Consider the following 19,173-nt stretch of genomic DNA (forward strand, 5'->3'; position numbering starts at 1 on the left):
ACTGGGGGAAAGACGTTCCAATTACTGCCACAGGCGTGTTGTGTAGTTAAAGGCGCTCTAAGCGAATTGACGCGTTTTAGACCATAAACATTTTTTGTTACATACAGCAAACATCTCCTCACTATCTGGTTGCTGCCTGTCCGCTGATCAAACTGTAAAAAAACGCGATCTCTGTAGACAGCCCAGGCTTCACAAACGGCAATAACAAAACAGTGGCCAAACCTACAAACAGAAACCATAACAAAGTGTATCAGCCAATAAATGACAAGATGGATTTGGGGGTGTGGGTTGGGCGCGTTCATGAAAGCACGGAAGGGAGGGGGGGGAGTTAGCTACACTCCGTCTGTTTGAAAACAATTCAAACGTCAACAATAACTAACGTCTCGCAGATTCACTTAGAACGCCTTTAACACGAGTCTCCACACCACGGTCCGGCTACTTTGCAACTGTTGGCTCGCCCACCGGCTTCGTTCTCCACGGTGGGGCCACTACAGGACAACACACTCCACAAACAGTTTATGATCCGTTCATCAATACCTCAATAGATGTAAACGATGCTTGTACTCACGGTCTGATACCATTCATTGGTTCTCTGCTGTGTGTGTCCGTCTTCTCCTTTCAACTTCCCAAGGCCACTCAACTCTAGGAAATCTCTGTCAACATTCGTGTAACACGATGGCCTTCCATAGGCATATGCACACACTCACTTGTAAACGATGCCTCTTTACTACAATTCATCCGCTGCCCAGCCTTATTCAGTAACTCATCTCTCTGCTTTTTCTCCTCCACAGATTCCTACTTCAGTTCCTGATTATCCGCTGTGCCACATCAAACGCCGCTCTGCCACCACACTCGCTCCAACGTCCACCGGGAACAAAGGATCAAACAAAATGAAACATGCACCTTCAAATGCTTTCCACACTTCCCAGACAACAACGACTCCTCCCTTTCATCCTTCGTGGCCCCACACTCTTTCCGCTCGCTCCTAGCGTACGCCGGATCAACGTGGACTCTTCAGGTGGAGCGGGTTGTGACTGTGCCCATGGCGGAAGTGGGTTCGCCCGGAAATCGACCGCTCCCCTTCCTGTGTATTTGGTGCACTATTTATATCTGTCCTCTCCACTGCATTGCCCAATCGGCAGTCGCCACGTCATCCTCCACACCTGTTGCAAATGCAGCCTCGTTTGGGGTTGCCCCGGGAACCAGGAAGTGACGGTGTTTTAAAATTTTGGTCCAGGTGGAACCTCTCCTCTCACTTTTTGGTTCCGCCCTAAAAAGTCACTCTGTGACATGTACACATTGAAATGTTGTACATTATGGGGTACAATATTATACTCTAAGGACCTTTTTTGTACCTTAAAGGATAATTCCGGTATTTAACACTTTGAGTCTAATTTCTGGTTTGTTTTGGATGAACTACAGTGATGGACACAGAAATTTTGACAATGGGTCGTGTCTTGAGTTTTTGACTCGTTTAGAAGCGTCTCTTGACTGCTTCAGAATGGAAGTCAATGGCCATGCACAAACATGTCATTAAAACAACACTTTGTGTTCTCACCGAGTGGTTCGTGGTGTTTGTTGATAATTAAAAACAAGTTTACAGTTTCTGCCGTGACTTCTCTTGGAAGACTCATTGCTCGCTGATATATCACTCCGCCGGCGGGAAACATAAAAGGGTCTGTTTACATGTGGTTGTAGTTTTTTCGCTCGGTTTCTCTCAGAAGAAAATTTTCCCATATTTGTAGGGCTGGACCAGAATATTCGAATATTCTTTCCGTGGGTTGACATTCGATTTTCAGTTTTGAGATTCGAATATATATATATAAATATTTTACAGCGTTAATGCAGAGCTTTTGCCAAGCAGGAAGTGCGCTTCACGCTCCCGCTCTATAGGTGGTGCAAAGAGACCAACATCCATAACCAACAGCCACCAAACGCCACCAGTGGAAGAGATTGCCTCGAACAGAAAGCGCGCTTCCTGCTTTGGCATTCACGCTAATAGTTAGTGTTAATTTCGTCAGATGAGACGAGACATGTTCGTCAACGACCTTTTTTTCCATGACTAAGACGAGACGATGACGAGACTGCACCAATGTCCAAAAACGCTGACTAAGACTAAATTAACATGCATTTTTGTTGAAAAAGACGAGACTAAAATGTTTTGCATGAAATAAAAACTAAGATAAAATCTCTCTTCATTTTCGTCTACAATCGTCTCTACTACTTTTTATGCAATGAGGTCATATTTAAATGTGAATTCATTCATAAAAAGACTGCTTGCTCTTATTATGAAACTGCGCGTCTGTCATAACTCCAAACGAGCTCGCGCTGCCGCTGCTGAAGTCTCCATGCTAAGTGTTCACAATATATCATCCGTTTGCAGTTTTAGTCCACAAACGTATTACATATGAGAAATATTGATATTTCTCTGTTGTTTCCATCGGATTTTGTATCAAATAATCTTCATATGGTTTTTCAACAATTGCACACGCAGCGATTCTACTATGGAAAAGGCATACGCGATCAGGTCAGTAAGAGTCTCATGTGTAAAATGAGCCCACACACATTATGATTAATATTTCACAAACAGCTAAAAAGTTTACTGTTATGCAGCATTGTGTGGATGTTTTTGTGCACCTGTTGTCTTCAGTAAGACGGCTTGTCTTTCTGATCCACATTCGCTATTTACTAACATTGTTGATGTACCTTATATTATTCAAGAATTTTGAATGTACAGTATATTGTGAGGACAAAAGCTTATTATAAGTTACTGATCGCTGTCTGGGTGCTTTCCTATCACCCATCACTGAATGAATGGTGACGCAATTTACACGCGATAGAGATACGTCACTGCCATTAACAAAGTTGCATTGAACAAAATCATTCAAAAAGTGTATTTTGTCAGGTGATTATGACATTTAACCAATATTTGAGATGTGTGTAACACTATTTGACTGAAATGGTTATCAGAAATAATCTCAGAAATAATTTATTTAAAAAAAGACAAAAATGTTTTAACTAAAACTTGACTTAGATATATTAAGTCTTCTTTTGACTAAAATAGACTAAAATAACAAGACGTTTAGTTGACTAAAACTAGACTAAAATGACGGGACTTTTAGTTGACAAAAACTTGACTAAGATACCTTGAGTTTTCTTTTGACTAAAACTAGACTAAAATGATGAGACTTTTAGTCGACTAAAACTTGACTAACAAAAAAAGATATGCACAAGACTAAGACTAAATAAAAAATAGGTGACAAAATGAACACTACTAAGTGTTGTAAATAACATTCAGTTTATTGCAAAAGCTGATTGATTTGCTTCACAAGACGTCAATATGTCTCACGGAGTTATGGGGGATTACTGTTGTATTGGATGTATATGCTTTAGCTCTTAAAGTGTGCGGATCGGTTGACTTGCATGACGGAGCACTGGGGTTTCTGCAAAATATCTTCTTTATTGTTCTGCTGATGAAAAAACATATTGGATGGTGTAAGTGTTATAAATAAACTTGATTTTGAAAGTATGCCACCGTTTTATTACAGTTTGTTGAACTTCGTTCATTTATTTTCGTTGTTTTCTTTAAATGGCGTACCCTTTATGTTGTCAGTAATTACTGTGATGCTTATTTCTGATAAGGAAATGTTTTTTGTTAGAAAAATGTTAGGCTACCTTATTAAAAGTATTGCTCTTGTGTTTTGTTTCACTAATGCTGTTCTCGCAGGACGCGTGCCTGTTTCCGGCTTGCGCTGTTCTGTAGTATTTTTAAAGTTTATTAATTCTAAATGTGTCGCATGTCCATATTGCACGAAAAAAAGGCACTACACTCCCTTGGGTCCGCAGTAACACATCCGCCAGATAATAAAACTGTAGACAGACAGACACACACACACAGAGATTCCTGCCTTTATTAAAGAGAAAAATATGTTCAGCCCCTCCTTCCGAAGCTTTGAATATCCAATTTGATTTCTACTAGAGCTTCGAAGCTCAAAAAAATGGTATTCGGAACAGCCCTAAATATTTGCTGGCTCAGTGACCAGCTTTAGGTTTGAAGTTGAGCTCGATTGTGACTGTCTTTACGCTAGACACCAAGCGTACTTGTATGGCAAAGTTGTTGTCGCCATCAAGTGGTCGGGAGTGTGCTAACACTTCAGACTCAAATATAGAGCGGAAGTATATACGCGGTTGTGAGGTATCTGAAAAAATAGTTCCATTATAGCAAATAACATGGATTGAAATCATACATTGCGCCAATATATTTGTTTTTAAGAACACCACGAACCACTCGGTGAGTAGTACAGTTTTGAAAATGAACGTTAAGTGTTGTTTAATGACATGTTTGTGCATGGTCATTGACTTCCATTCTGAAGCAGTCAAGAGACGCTTCTAAACGAGTCAAAAACTCAAGACACGACCCATTGTCAAAATTTCTGTGTCCATCACTGTAGTTCATCCAAAACAAACCAGAAATGAGACTCAAAGTGTTAAATACCGGAATTATCCTTTAAGGAACAATTTTGTACCAGTTAAATTTTAGGGGTATAAAACAGTTAACTGTACCTTTAAAGGTACAAAATAGATCCTTAAGGAACAGTAATGTAACCCAAAAGGTACAACATTGTATAATGTTTATATTCCTGTAAAGGTACAAAAAAGTACCTTGGGGTACCACCCCAGTGACAAAAAAGGTACATTTTGGACCTTTTTTTCTGACAAACAATTTGACCCCATTGGCGGGTAAGTTGTCACACTAGATTATCTAAAAAGAAAAACACAACTGCTTAATTGTGATTTTTAATTTTTTAATTTAAACCACAACTGGAAATGTTAAATCTAGGGCTTTTCACACTTTAATCTCATTTTAGTCATTTAGTCTCATTAACATGCAACCTGTATCCGCATATTCTCCACATACACATTAAAAAGTCAAGTGTAAATGCATGTCTGATGGGAATGTTATCCGATCAGTGTGTCCTGGTCCAGAGGTAGTTGAGGACGCATTGTGATCGAATTTCAGTGTAATGTAAACGCAATCCAGCCATCGTGTCTGAATTCACAGGTCGACATCATGCAAAACGCCCTCTCTCACGAACTGTCAGAACAAAGACGTTGAACCCCCGTATGGAGACTATTGAGACTCCTACCCTCATTTTTGATTTGTAAATTTCCCTCGACTGAAAATGCTTTTCAAAAGAAAACTAATCATTTTTAGGTTGACATTGCACCAGGCCATTCTCTGCAGACATATTTTAAAATTGTGCGGAAAAGACCGATCCGTTCGGTTACCTAGATAGAAAAGTCAGTTGATGTTGCAAAGTATAAACGTGCTTTGTTCTGATTGATTGATAATCCAATATGCTTGGACCAGCGCAAACCAGCATGGCCAGGCTGGGAGACCAGCTAAAACAAGCTATTTCCATCTTAAAGCAGCCAACCAGCTTAAGTTGGTTTAAGCTGTTTTTTTTTAGCAGGGAAATGTTTAGTTGAGACATGGAATGACCCTAATGTAAATTTGCAAAGAACAGTCAGTTTACTGTTACCAATCTCATTCTCAAAGCAATGCCATTGTGCAAGTGAACGTACACAGAAACACACAAGCATACACATAAACACACACTACACCTGTAGGTCACGGGCCCTCTCATTGGACTGATATGCAATCTTCTCCTCCATGCTGGCCAGCTCCTGTTTCAGGTTCAAGATTTCATTCTGATGAAGCTCAGTTAGATCATTTAGCTGTTCCTCCAAACGCTCACACCTTAAAACATACACATTAAACACTAAGACATGATGTCAAGATAAGGAACAGAACATTTCATGTATAATATGTGTATTGTGTTTGAATGACAAAGTTGTGCGCACTTACTCAAAGGACTAATATAACCATCTCTCATCTAAAACGTACAAGTCTGTAAAGTATGTAATAGAGAAAATGAGGCTGTACTCTAACACTTCATGTAAAGACGTAAAGGAACTATTAGCCCAAAATTAAGAATTGTGTCAATATATTGTAATATAAACGTATGATTTAATTCAGTTTTGAGTTCCAAAAAACTGCTGTTCAATTGAGCTCCAGTTCTAATTCATTTGCCTAATTATTGGAGTCTAATTTAAGTCTATTTCGGGCTCATAAATACACAAATTTTCCAAAGTACATTCTTAGTTTTTGCATGTTTGTGTCTAGGTTATTGTTATTGCTGCATTACAATGATCCAAGTAAATCTGGCTTCTATTACAATAGTTTGTTATTACACAAATAATGATTTCACAACTAATTATTTATCTTATTTTGCATGACATACTATTATTCAATAGCTTGTCAGTGTAAGAATGGATGGTGGGGTCTTTCACTTTCTGACTCAGAAGATGACTCTGATAACTCCAATATTTCCTTCTGTACTGGTTCCAGAGATGGGGACTCGAGTTTGAGACTCGGACTCGAGTGCGACTTAAGTCGCACACACAGTGACTTCAGACTCGACTTGAGACTCGACCCTCAAAGACTTCAGACTCGACTCGGACTCGAGCCGCGCGACTTGTGAACAATGTTTATTTATAGGAAACGTCTGATGAGCTCGCTGTCATACCCCTCCCTCTGTTACCTACAACTTGCCCACGACGTAACACGTGACGTATCTGCTCTGCGCGCGCGGCCGCGAACATACATGTCGACTGCACCGGCTGCTGCTGTGCCATTCATCTGAAGCTTTGGGTAGTGCTGTGACGGATCCGCGGTTCGGCTCGCATGCGATTCGCGGATTAATATGCAATTTAAATAGGGTAAGATTACCATTAACATGTTTCTAAGGCTTGCAATTGTTTAAATGGTTAAACAATTTAACCGCAAAAAGGTGCTCAAGTGAGCAGATATCTGTACGCACATGCGTTTAAATGTGTCCGGTCCAGCTCCAGTCAGGTCGAGAGTTGCGCTACTTTGTGTCATACTGTAGTGTAGTCCATTAACATAAATTTTGCTAGAGCAATGAAAAACAACGTAACGTTTTTATGTGAAGCGACTGCTGCATCTTCTTCCTGAAGCGCTGTTTGGAATTCGCACTCTGCCTGTGTTTGAGCACGCGTTTAAGTGCCCTCAGTAGTGCACATACAGAGAGAAGTGTTTCAAAAGTTAAGCCAACATAAAATCTTTCTTTTCTTGACAGGGCACATACATACAAATTGATCTCACAGTATTATTTTTCTAATAAAAACATTTTTGTTTATGTCTTAAGAAATCAGCCAGAAACCAGTCTGGGCTTATTTGTTCTTAATAAAGAGACAGTAACCTCAATTAACCTACTTAAGTCTGTGTCATTTATGTTAATCAAACAACCTAAGACAAACAGAAAATCCTTTCTATTGCTCAATAATAATAATAATATTTCATTTGTACAATAAAGACAGTGTTATTATCAATTTAATTTAATTTCTGTACCTAATGCTAATTTAAGACCTTACTTAATGTGCAACTTTGTTCTTTTTTATAAATGTTTATAATTTCTTTATTTGTTATTAGAGTTTTACTTGTTACAACGAGACTTGAGACTTGACTTGGACTCGAGCCCAGAGACTTCAGACTTGACTTGGATTTAAGCTCAAAGACTTCAGACTTGACTCAGACTCGAGCTCAGAGACTTGTGAGCATCTCTGACTGGTTCCCTTTTGTACCTCATTTCGGAGCCTGACCGTGTGTTCAACCTTTTCACAGGTTAAACATTTACAGCACTATCACATTACAGTTCTGAACGTGCACGCACACAGAGACAGAGTAAAACTCTGAAAGTGAAAATTACGTTGCTTTTCATTGCTCTATCCACCAAATGTATTTTGATCAACAACAGTATGGGACACAGTAGGGCATCTTTGAAGGGCATAGGGATGATCACATCTGATCGGACACATTCAACCACATATGCGTACAGAAAACAGCTCACTTTAGGGCTTTTTTGTGGCTAAATTGTTTCATTTGAAAAACGTGCAAATGATAAATTTCCCTATTTAAATATGTGTATTAATCTGTGAATCCCATGCGAGCCGAACCGTGGGTCTATATACCCTACATATTTCACTCTAATTTGACAAAACTGGCATTTGTCTAGTGAAATCTTTAGGCCGGCTTCCTTCAACCAGTCTAGAACCTTTAGAAGCCTGTCCTCATACTCGTGCAATGTTTTTTTTAAAGACAATGAGATCATCTGGGTAGACTAGAACCCGAGGGATTGGTCCTTCACAATCAAATACGCCTGCTCAAGCCAATCTAGGTAAATAATCTTTACTTGATTATAAGCAATGTTTATGTTTTAAATGGGCAGAAAAAGGAATTTATAGAAAACGTTAATGTGAGTGTGTCTGCTGCATTCTGTTTCAAAATACTTTCCATTAGCATCATAAACTCAGTTTACTGTACGAACAAAACAAATCTATATAACATAACATAATTGCAAAACCAGCGATTTATTGCATGTACATGCAGTCTTAAAGCATGATTACTTTACTGATTTAGATTTCAGAATGAGCACGTTTGTCATCAATAATACATATGCTGCGGTCTATCTGCTGATCTGATACTGTAATGAAGATGAATGTATAGTATCTTACTGTTTAAAATGTAAAATGTACAACTTATCACAGTATGTACCTGCTTAGAACATTTGCATTGTAATGATTTACAGGGAGACTTCAAATATAAAAATGGAGACTGGTAAAGTTTTATCATTAAAATCTAATAAGATCCTCTTAATTTAATAGAATGTTTGGGCATACCAATATGGTGGCGCCGTGGCATCACAATTGTGAAGTCATTCACAATCAGGTATTTTTTTATAGATCAGTAGTCACACCTCAGTTTTGCAATTTTAATAGAATTGCATCTTTTTCATTGCCATTTAATAATGAATTGTCAGTGTTAAACCTTTTTTTTTGGCCCATTTTACCTGTAAAAGAAATCTTGTGTAATACTTATGCACACCTGAAGATAAGGTGTTCTTCACTTCCAGTCATCATTATCAAGAATTGATGACTTATAAATGATAATACACACAATTAATGGTAGTTATTAAGATTGATGTGGTTTGTAATTGTTATACCGTGTTTGGAAAAAAATGTGATCAAAATATTGACTTGCATAATAACTGTATACGTGTCCGTGTGTGTATATACCTAAACCTCTCCTCCTGTAATGCCTGCATCATGAGCGTGCACTCCTTAAGATAATTGCCCTTCAGATTTTCCACTGTCTCATCTAGCCGCACATGTGCATCACGCAGCTCCTGCACCTCATGAGTTAACATGTTCAGACTGCTTATGTGTGCCCTCTCCAGTGTGTTACCCCTTGAGCTGGGTGGGCCTCCAGGAGCCCATGTCATGCTGTTGGCTCCCACAGATCCAGAGGTAATGCTTGAACAATCCTCGTCGCTTCCAAATTTCGGACTTGATTGCAGGTGCCCACCAGCAGATCCTAGAGAGCGCCCTGCAGGGGTTATGTCATCATAACCCTCCTCCATGCTATCCTTTAGAATATTTATATTGTCAGCACTCCCGAACCTGTTGCGAAACAATGAGGCAATCTCACGAGGTTTGGATGCCACAGCACCAGCGGCAGAGTGTGTGGCATGAGAAAAGCTTGACAGTCCACCTTTAACACTGTCTACAACTCCTTCGCTGAGCCCCGAAATGACCCTTGCACCCACATCCCGCAGACCTTGTTGCATGTCCCGCAAAACATCTTTGGGGTGCCTCTGAATGCCACTGTGCTCAGAGTCACGGAGGCGGCGAGTGTAGTGTTCAAGCTTGCGCTGCAGCTGGGCGATGCTTGCTGCTGCTTTCTGATTTTTCTTTTCAAATACCTGGAGATGGAGTCATTGTGGGATAAGGGTAATTAAGATATGAAAACATAATAGCCAGAAACATTTCAAAAACAAGTATGGAAAAACAAAAATGTTGGGTGTTAAGGTTTCAACCTGTTCTTGAAAAATAAAGTAATACAACAGGCAGATAAGATAGATGTTTACAGAAATGCTGAAAGAAAGAAAAATAAGTCCACAGATAAACACTTATACCTGTTTAATACGCATGCTCTGTTGTTTGTCATTGGCATTGCTGGCCAGTTTGAGGTACTCTGCAACGTTCTCATCACGAGCTGCCTGTTCGATGCGCAGCTGCTCTGTAAGTTTCAAGATCTTTTGCTGCAGTTGTGAAATCGCCTGCCGTGTGCGTTGGGGGTCAAGACTTGTGTCCTCTGACCCCACTAATAAACCATCACCCACAAACGATGAAGATAGCACAGCCTGGGTAAGACTGCCCTCCAGCCTATCGATCTATAAGCAGAAGAGAAACAGATAAATGCACAAAAGGAAAAAAATTTGCCAAATAGAGAAAAGTCAGTTCTTGAAAATTAGGTGCTATGTCATTTTGCTGTTGGAATGAATCAGGATGTATGCAGATGCTATTAAAGTATAACATCTAAATCACAATGCCTATTCACAGACACATATTTACCACCATTTCACAAAAATCTCACTCAAAGATTTGGCTGCAAAGAACTGCAACAGTGGTAGAAATGTGTCCGAGGTGGCACTGGACAACCCCAAAATGAATAGGCTACTTTCACTGCTTCCAATAATTCACTTCCCGTTAATCAACATTTTTGTAGCGCGCATGCACAGAGTTTAAATGAGTTCATGTTCGTGTCTTTTTGGCTTAAACAAACAAATACACATAGGGTCAGTTTCCCGGACAGGGATCAGACTAGTCCTAGACTTAAATAAATGTAATAGCTGTCCAAACTGAAAACAACTTACACTGACATATCTTAAAATACATCAGTGCCCTTTGTTTTGCCTCAAAATGCACAGAAGTAATGTTTTTGTAAGGCATGTTTGTTTAAACTAGTTATATTTCCTAATTAATCTAAGGACTAGTCCTGGCTTAAGACAAATCATGTTTTGGAAACCAGCCCATAGACATTTGTTAAAATAGCTGTCTTAAAGTGACACTTTGTAGTTTTTCAACCTTCATAATATATTTTCAAGGCCCTTGTGATGGTACATCGTCTTAAAATAGGTTGAATGACATGTCCACCATAGCCTGACGGGGTGTGTATCGCTTTTACTCTTGATAATACTCGTGAATAATATTTTTAAATGTTTTGTGTGCGATATATGACCTGTCTTGTAAAACAGGTTTATTTATATGATGTGCATGTCCAAAAAGCAGAAAAACGCTGAAATCATTGTACCAGGTTGCAAGCTGAATACGCACTTCAGGTCCTGCATGATATATTTAGAATTCAGCCTGCACCAGCATGGAGAAACGTTGCGGGTTACGTATGTAACTCTTGTTCCCTGAGAAGGGAAGCTTTAGGAACGCCTCCAGGTGTGAGTCTGTCTGAATGTGTATGTCAAATTTAACACCGGCAGGGTGATGCAGGAGCCAGGAAGTATAAAAGGTGACCTGAGAAACACCCTCGCTATCTAAAATATTGACAAAGACGTCATAACAGCGTCACACAGGGACGGACTGGGACCAAAAAGAGGCCCTGGACTTTTTCACCCAAAGTGGCCCACCACAGCACATTGGCCTAACATAAATGCTACTTATACTTTTTAGGAAATCAAATTTATTATAAAATAATGCATTTAATCTATCTCCCAATGACATCTTACCAACCATGAACTACAACAAGGTTAAACCTGATGCTTATAAATCATATTTGAAAACAAATTACTTTACTGAAAGCTACCAGAAAAGCCAGGTAACCAAAGGTGTGAACGGACTTGCTAACATAAGAGGGACACAAAGGTGTACAGGTTATGGATACACTGCCTATGGGGCCGCAGGAAGTATGGCAAGGGGGACGCAATGTTCCCTTCTCAGGGAACAAGGATTACTTTAGAGGGAACTCATGCTACATCGCAGTAGTGATGCTTTGGGAACGCTATACCCATCCGCCAGACTACGAGTGCCTGTCTGTGTGTAAAAAGCACAACTGAGACATAAGCACTGTAAGGGTGGATTCACTACAGTGGTTCAGTCTGTAGGAACGCCGAAATGACTGAGAAATGTTAACAGTAAGATGTTATTAAACTGTGTATTTCTGGTCAATTTTCACCCTTCTGCAACCTATACCAACGACGGAAATAAGTGCAGTTATAATATCAAAATATGTGGGAGAGCATTGCTAGAATATAAATATATTGAATTGCAATATGTAGCGTTTAAGTATTAACACTAAATCAAAACTAAACAACAGATTTTTAAATGAAAAGGTTTAATAACAGTACTGACTTAAAGTTACAATTGAAATGGTTACACTATAAATGCATGAAATGGTACTTAATACAAACAATTGACTGTTTCCAATGTATGTGAGATATTACCTGCTAAGATAGAGAACAGAGAAAGAAATAAAGTTTAGAAGAAAGAGAATCACCATTAAGAACTGGAATCTTGGCCTAAAGGCCTAAACCCAAGAACTCAGGTAAAGAAGAAAAGCAGAGGGCAGAAAGCAAATGGCAAATGCCAAAAGGCAAAAGCCCTGAGTTCATGAAAACCAAGACCTTTATTCTCTATCCTTTGACCATGTGACTAAACCTAACATAATACATTCAAACTGACCAATCAGAAGACCACACCTTTAACTCCCACTGGATAAACAGCTGTGACAATAGTCTGTGATCACTATCAGTAAGCACAGGAATGCAGATGGTACAGTATGGAAATGGGGGTTGTGACAAGTTGTGACAAAGTAATCAATTCCTATATTTTTTATATTACAAATTTCTATATTTTCAATCCTACAGCACCAAAGATCCAGCAGTAGAAATGAGATCCAACTCATAAAACTGTACAAAGTGAGCGGTAAGGACCAACCTGCTATACTGTTTTACATGACCGCAATGCCTAAAAAATAAAGAGAAAATGCTTGTCCTCTTACCCTACCATTGTTCACTAGCAGGAGCTGCTCCCAGTGCATTCTCCTGAAGGTTTTGTGTCAAATGAGCCCTTCATTTATAACTCGAATCAGTTCTAACAGAAAGCATGCTGCTCCACTGGTTTCTCCTGAACTTCACAAACTTGTTTTGAATTTTTTTGACAGCTGATTGTTAAACATTCTCCCCCGCCGTGAACAAGCATGGAGTTTAAAAAGATGACATTGTCCCTATATCGAGCAACTCAAACTCAGGCAATCCCACACATATTATATGATACTGTAATCAGGGCTGGATCATGTAGTTGTGGGGCCCTAGGCATGATTATGAACATGGGCCTCAATGGTAGCATTGTAATTCTGTATCTATCAGATATCTCACTTGTTTTAGCCAATCACAAGAACGCACCCCACGTGGGGGATTGTTTACTTATAAGCCAATCACATGACCTTTAAGCTGGTTTGCCAACCGCCAATAAAACCGATAAAGAAGTAGTTTACACAGCGTGATATGCACGTGGTGCGGGCGCGAGCTAACGTTAGCGCGGTGAAGTTCTGCCTGTCAGTTGGTTGGTTGAGAATAATTGCAGATTATTCACATTGATATTGTTATCACGATTATCTGTATTTGGTGTCCAAACATACGTCCGAAACGCACAAAAATAAGCACAAATGGATAGTTGTAATTGAGGCTTTTGCCGATTATAACAAGGAGATAACTAGCTAAACACTTTAAGTTCTACATACCGCTCCCCTGTGGTTGCCAGAAGCCATGTTGAGGTCTCAACCAACCAACTGACAGACAGAACTCCACCGCGCTAATGTTAGCTCGCGCCCGCACCACGTGCATATCACGCTGTGTAAACTTCTTCTTCTTCGGTTTTATTGGCGGTTGGCAAACCAGCTTAAAGGTCATGTGATTGGCTTATAAGTAAACAATCCCCCACATGGGGTGCGTTCTTGTGATTGGTTAAAACAAGGGAGATATCTAATTGGTTGCAGATCATTCCCTGTTTAAAAAAATGCAGTAAAGTTCAGAGACCAAAAACAGTTTGTAAATCAAGATATATTTGTGTGTGCATCGGAAATACATTTCTGAATCTTGTCCTGTGCATTCGTGAATCTTGAGTGCATTTGTAAATGTTGTTTGCATTTCTGAATTGGTTGTGTATTTATGAATTTTGTGTGCATTTCTGAATTTTGTGTGCATTTGTGAATCTTCTGTGCTTCTTAAATTTTGTGTGTGCATTTCTGAATTTTGTGTGCATTTGTGTATCCTGCGTGTGTATTTATGAATCCTGTGTGTGCATATGTGAATGTAGTGTGTGCATTTATCTTTATTGAGACTCTTCTAGCTCCATAGCTCCGAAGCATGAATCGACTAGTGTCAAAAATTCATATCACAGTATTTTTTTTTTAGGAATGGCGGTATCCGATATATATCTGGTATTTCTTACAAAAAGGATAAAAATGTTACTTGAAAGTAAGCCTTTATTTAAACAGTTTGCATAATCTTTGTGGCTGAAGTTGTACCATAAAGTTGTAAACACTCCCTAATAAACTATCCCACTTCAAATCAAAACAAAAATTAATGCTATACACTGTTAAATGTGCTAAACATGGTTGTATATGTTATCAGTCCTCTAATAAACACAAAAATAAAATGGCACTTTTTGATTTTTTCTGAAGTCTGTATTTAAAGTGTATAACTCTGGCCCTGAGTGCTCTAGAAACCTCCAGACAGTTTGTTTTTTGTTTGTTTGATTCCAGCAAATGTCAGCTTATAGAGGAAAAGGGAATTTTTTCTCTATCATAATCTATGCAAAATGTTATTCTATTCCAAGAAGGAATAATTCCCTTTTTGCATTCAATTTCTGCCTAAAAACATTTGAAGTGTTCCAATAACCACATACAGTGGAATAAATGCAATCTCTTTATATCATTTTACAGAAAACCCTTTGAAGTTACATAAAAGCTGCTGTTTGTCCCAAATATTATTATTTATGTTGTTTTTCATATAATGAACCACCAAATGTTCTTTTTTGTGTCGTAAACACTGTCTTTGAAAGTAGATAACTCTGGCTATGTGTGCTCTAGCAGACTGCAGACAGTTCTGGTTGTTACCAGCAGGTAGCAGTTAATGCACAAAAAATAATGGTCTCTTTAGCATGTCGAATTCAAAAGTTATTCTTATTTTACTGAAAGGAGTGAAAATAATTTACATATAAAAGTACTTTGTTCCAGAGGTGGAAAGAGTAATAAAATATTGTACTCAAGTAAAAGTAAAGTTACTTTAATAATATTTTACTTAAGTAAAAGTAAAGTTACTGGTCTAACAACCTGCTCAAGTAAAAGTTACTCTTTTTTACAGCGGGGAGATGTGGAGGATTCTAGTAAAATTCCAAAACGACAAAGGAATATAAATCTTAAACTAGTTGTTTTTAATTGTAGGAACATCTTTACAATTAAAGTGCAATAACAAAAAGTTAATAAAATAAAAACTATTTAAGGTTATATTTAAACAATAGTAAGGTTGTAATTGATGTATTTCTGGTAACATACATTATTTTATTAAACTATATAAAGTTTAAATGAGGATATAATGAGATGAGTGCCATGGCTATACTTTTGACACGTTAATTGTCTTCTAGCTTCCCTGACCTGGGTACCTGATGTCAGACCTTTATTCTTCTTTCACTCTCTCTCTCTCTCTCCTCTCTCTCTCTCTCTCTCTCTCTATCTCTCCAATGTCTAATGACCTGCGCATTCTCGAGGACGTTCTGAAAATGCTTCCCTGCCAATGACGAGATTTTCCGTCGTTCCGCAATTCCGCTATTATCCACCAGGTGGCGCCCTTCCGCAACTTTTTAAACCCGGAAGTATTGCCCTATGGCAAGCGGCTGTATGTCTGTGTCTGTTTTAAAGATCGCTCTGAATGGGATCTCTATGAAAAGTCCGTCACAAAAATGGAATTATCTCTGCTTTTTGCTCAAAATGTGGTGTTTTTGCAGAAACGTACCCATATTCAAAAGCTGATTACAAAAGAACCACTGAAGGTAGGATGAAACGTTTTTTTTTTTTTTTTTTGAAAGTAGAGGGTCTGTTCTTTCATTTGGTATATTTATATATTTAAAGAAGAACATTTTCTAGAAGGAATTAAACTTTGGTGAAAATCATGAAAACGCTGGCGCTGGCTGGCAACTTTTTAAAAAAACGCTGGCGGTGAAAGAGTTAAATATGGCCAGGGGTTTCTTTCATAAGATTTGAAGTGAGGCGGGTCCAGAGGCGCGGGAAGATATTTTCGGTAGGGGGTGCGGGGTGCAGGGTTATAGAATAGAGTTATAGAATTCTAATGTTGTTCACAAGCTCTGTATTCTGCAGACCACTCTACCTATGTCTTCTTTTAAAAAAATCACTCGCCCCGCATCCAAAACAAACTTAATAAAGTGGTCAAAATCATGTCTACCCACTCCGTTTGAAGTGAATTTCGTTTTGTATTAATTGTATCTTAGCCAGAGGCGCACCTTGTCAACAGGCAAGGCAGGCAAATGCTTGGAGCCCCGAGCCACTAGAGGGCCCCCGAGACACGTTTGCCGGTGGGACAACAACCACGAATAATTTCGCCCATAGAGATTGAATGATGGATTATGTGATTTTGCGTGCTCCTGTCCTGTTGTACAACAATACACCTGTACATGTATGCTATCTGACTGTGTTCAAAAGCAGGGCTCAGTCTCAAGTCTAACGCATTCATTCGGCGTGACACACACGCGACACGCACTTCAGTCAGTGACTGAAATGCGTGTTTGTATGTGTGTCTCACGGCGAATGCGTTAGAATTGAGCTGTGAGTTTAAAGAATCCACACATATATATATTTTAAAACGATAGACGTGCGCGATATTCTTAGCATGTTTTGCTTAACTTGGCTGCAAAGCTAGAAGTAGATAATGTCCACTGTTCAAGACGGCTGAAGTGAACACAAGCACAGTTATATAGTGATTATGATTGATTGTCTCATCGTAGTAAAGTAACATGATACATACTTGTGTAATCAATATGATGAACACGTTTAAAGTTGACAAAAATCTTTTAATGAACCCATTGATTATCGGATGGCCAGCTACACCCGGTAGATAAATAATAGCAACATGCGAATATCAAGTGGCAACGTAGATACTCAATACGACTGCATATCAAAATTCTGATTGGTTGAAATGTTGATTGACATTGGACAAAGCCAATCAAAATCCAACCCAGGTGGCTACTTGCCAGTTTTGAAAATAAACGTATGAATGAGTGACGTATTGTTCAGTAGCCTAAATTAGAAAATAAACCGAAGGAAAATGAAGAGGAGCTATCCATCTGGTAGTGAGAAGAAAAAGAAGAAAAAAGAAGATGAAGAAAAAAGAAAGAAAGACAGTGGTAAGTGGAGCAGAAAATGATGTAAGCATAAGATAACAATAACAGTAAATGAATGCTTCTACTTTAACTACTTTTTTATCTACACTACCAGTCAAAAGTTTGGGGTAACTCACTCATTCTTTATTTATATTTTTGCCATATTACAGACAATAAACTCGTCCAAACTACGGTATAAAACATAACTGTGAGAATTATGTTGGTGACTAAAAGCATCCAAAATAAATCACAACTCTTTTATATTTTATTATCTTAAGTGCAGTCACCCTTTGCTTAGAAATTGCAAAACCATACTCGTGTTATTTTTTTCAAGAAGCTTCTTAAATGTTCAATTCATTCAAGCAGTTCATATTTAATCTGGGCTCTTATTGGCTGCTTTTTATTCAATATTCAGTGTAAGTCTTCTATTTCAAAAATAATATAAAAACAAAAAAAATTAGTTTTCTAATAACAGAAATTATTCTGTTTGGCACAGGTATATTTTTGTCTACAAAAGTAATTTCAAGCATTTAACCATACACCTTCAGCTTAAATGATTTTTAAGATCATAGTTAACATTTTAGTCAAGTGACTTGGTAGTGTAGTTTAACTAACAGGGAGATGCAGACCGAATTAAATAGCAGCTATAGCCTTAAAGGGATAGTTCACCTTAAAATGAAAATGCTTTCATCATTAACCAATCCTGATGTTGTTCTAAACCTGTATGAATTTCTTTTTTCTGATGAACACAAAAGAAGATATTTTGAGAAATGATGGTAAAAACACAGCAGATAGTGACCATTGACTTCCATAGTAGGAAAATATGATGGAATTCAATTGGTACCATCAACTGTGTGCTTACCAAAATATTTTTTCCTAATATGGAAGTCAATGGTCACTATCTGCTGTGTGTTTACCATCATTTCTCAAAATATCTTCTTTTGTGTTCATCAGAAAAAAAGAAATTCATACAGGTTTAGAACAACATCAGGATGAGTTAATGATGACAGAATTTGAACTATTCCTTTAAGTGAATGCTATGATAGCAATGAAAATAATGAAACCTATGTCCAAGGAGAACAATTAAACATCTCTTTCATTTCTCTCCTCAGGATCATTACTTAAATTTATAACAAAAAAGACAGATAAAGTGCCCCTACCAAATGCTGATGATGAAAACCGTAAGTCCAGTGTTTCACTTGAACTGTTAACTATAACTGTTTAATTGCTAATTGTAAAGATTCGTTATAACACAATTTTTTGTCATATTAGTTCCAGTAACATCCACCTCCAGTGGAATAGTGGCCGCTCAACCTGGTGGTTGTCATGATGAGCAGGAAGAAACACCAGAGGCACATCGAGCGCCCATTTCAAGTTATGATACTGATGACTGTGAGTTTAATAAATCAATACATTTTACTTTAATTGATAACATATAGCATGCCCTGTAAATTCTTTATGACAATGTATATCGTTTTTTGTCTTTGTAATATCAGTTCCGGCAACATCCGCCTCCAGCAGGACAGGAATTCCTACCCCTCATCATGACATGTCACCTGCTACTACAACAGGTTTGACTACATCAGAAGACCCTGCAGAATGGCCAAGTGTTCTTAGCCATACTGAAGTGTGTGCATTAGTTACAAAAGGGCCTATACAGATCAAAAATGTAGTATTCCCACAGAATTCTGAGAAAAATCCACGTAGATTCACAAAGGAAAACTATGAAATGGTAATGAAAAATGGGGAGAAGATACAGCGAACATGGCTCCTTTATTCAGTTAGCAAAGACTCTGTCTTCTGTTTTGCGTGCAAACTTTTTGGTAAACAAGACAATGCACTTAC

At 38.3% G+C, this 19,173-nt stretch overlaps 1 protein-coding gene across 4 annotated transcripts in view; it reads right to left on the reverse strand.

Annotated features, from left to right (window-relative positions):
- tmcc1a (transmembrane and coiled-coil domain family 1a) overlaps positions 1 to 19,173 on the reverse strand; it is a 45,127-nt gene that overhangs the window by 3,880 nt on the left and 22,074 nt on the right. For 2 of the 4 annotated variants that reach the window (XM_065271303.1, XM_065271302.1), the window contains 3 exons: positions 10,059 to 10,316; positions 9,160 to 9,845; positions 5,626 to 5,761 (listed from right to left, as the gene is read on the reverse strand). In XM_065271303.1, coding sequence (XP_065127375.1) covers positions 5,626 to 5,761; positions 9,160 to 9,845; positions 10,059 to 10,316 — 1,080 coding nt within the window. Of the gene's footprint in view, positions 1 to 5,625; positions 5,762 to 9,159; positions 9,846 to 10,058; positions 10,317 to 12,934; positions 13,303 to 19,173 lie in introns of those variants that run through there. The other 2 variants (XM_065271304.2, XM_065271305.1) reach the window with 2 other exon arrangements.

This window comes from Paramisgurnus dabryanus, chromosome 11 (assembly GCF_030506205.2).
Source record: "Paramisgurnus dabryanus chromosome 11, PD_genome_1.1, whole genome shotgun sequence".
Classification (NCBI taxonomy): Eukaryota; Metazoa; Chordata; class Actinopteri; order Cypriniformes; family Cobitidae; genus Paramisgurnus; species Paramisgurnus dabryanus.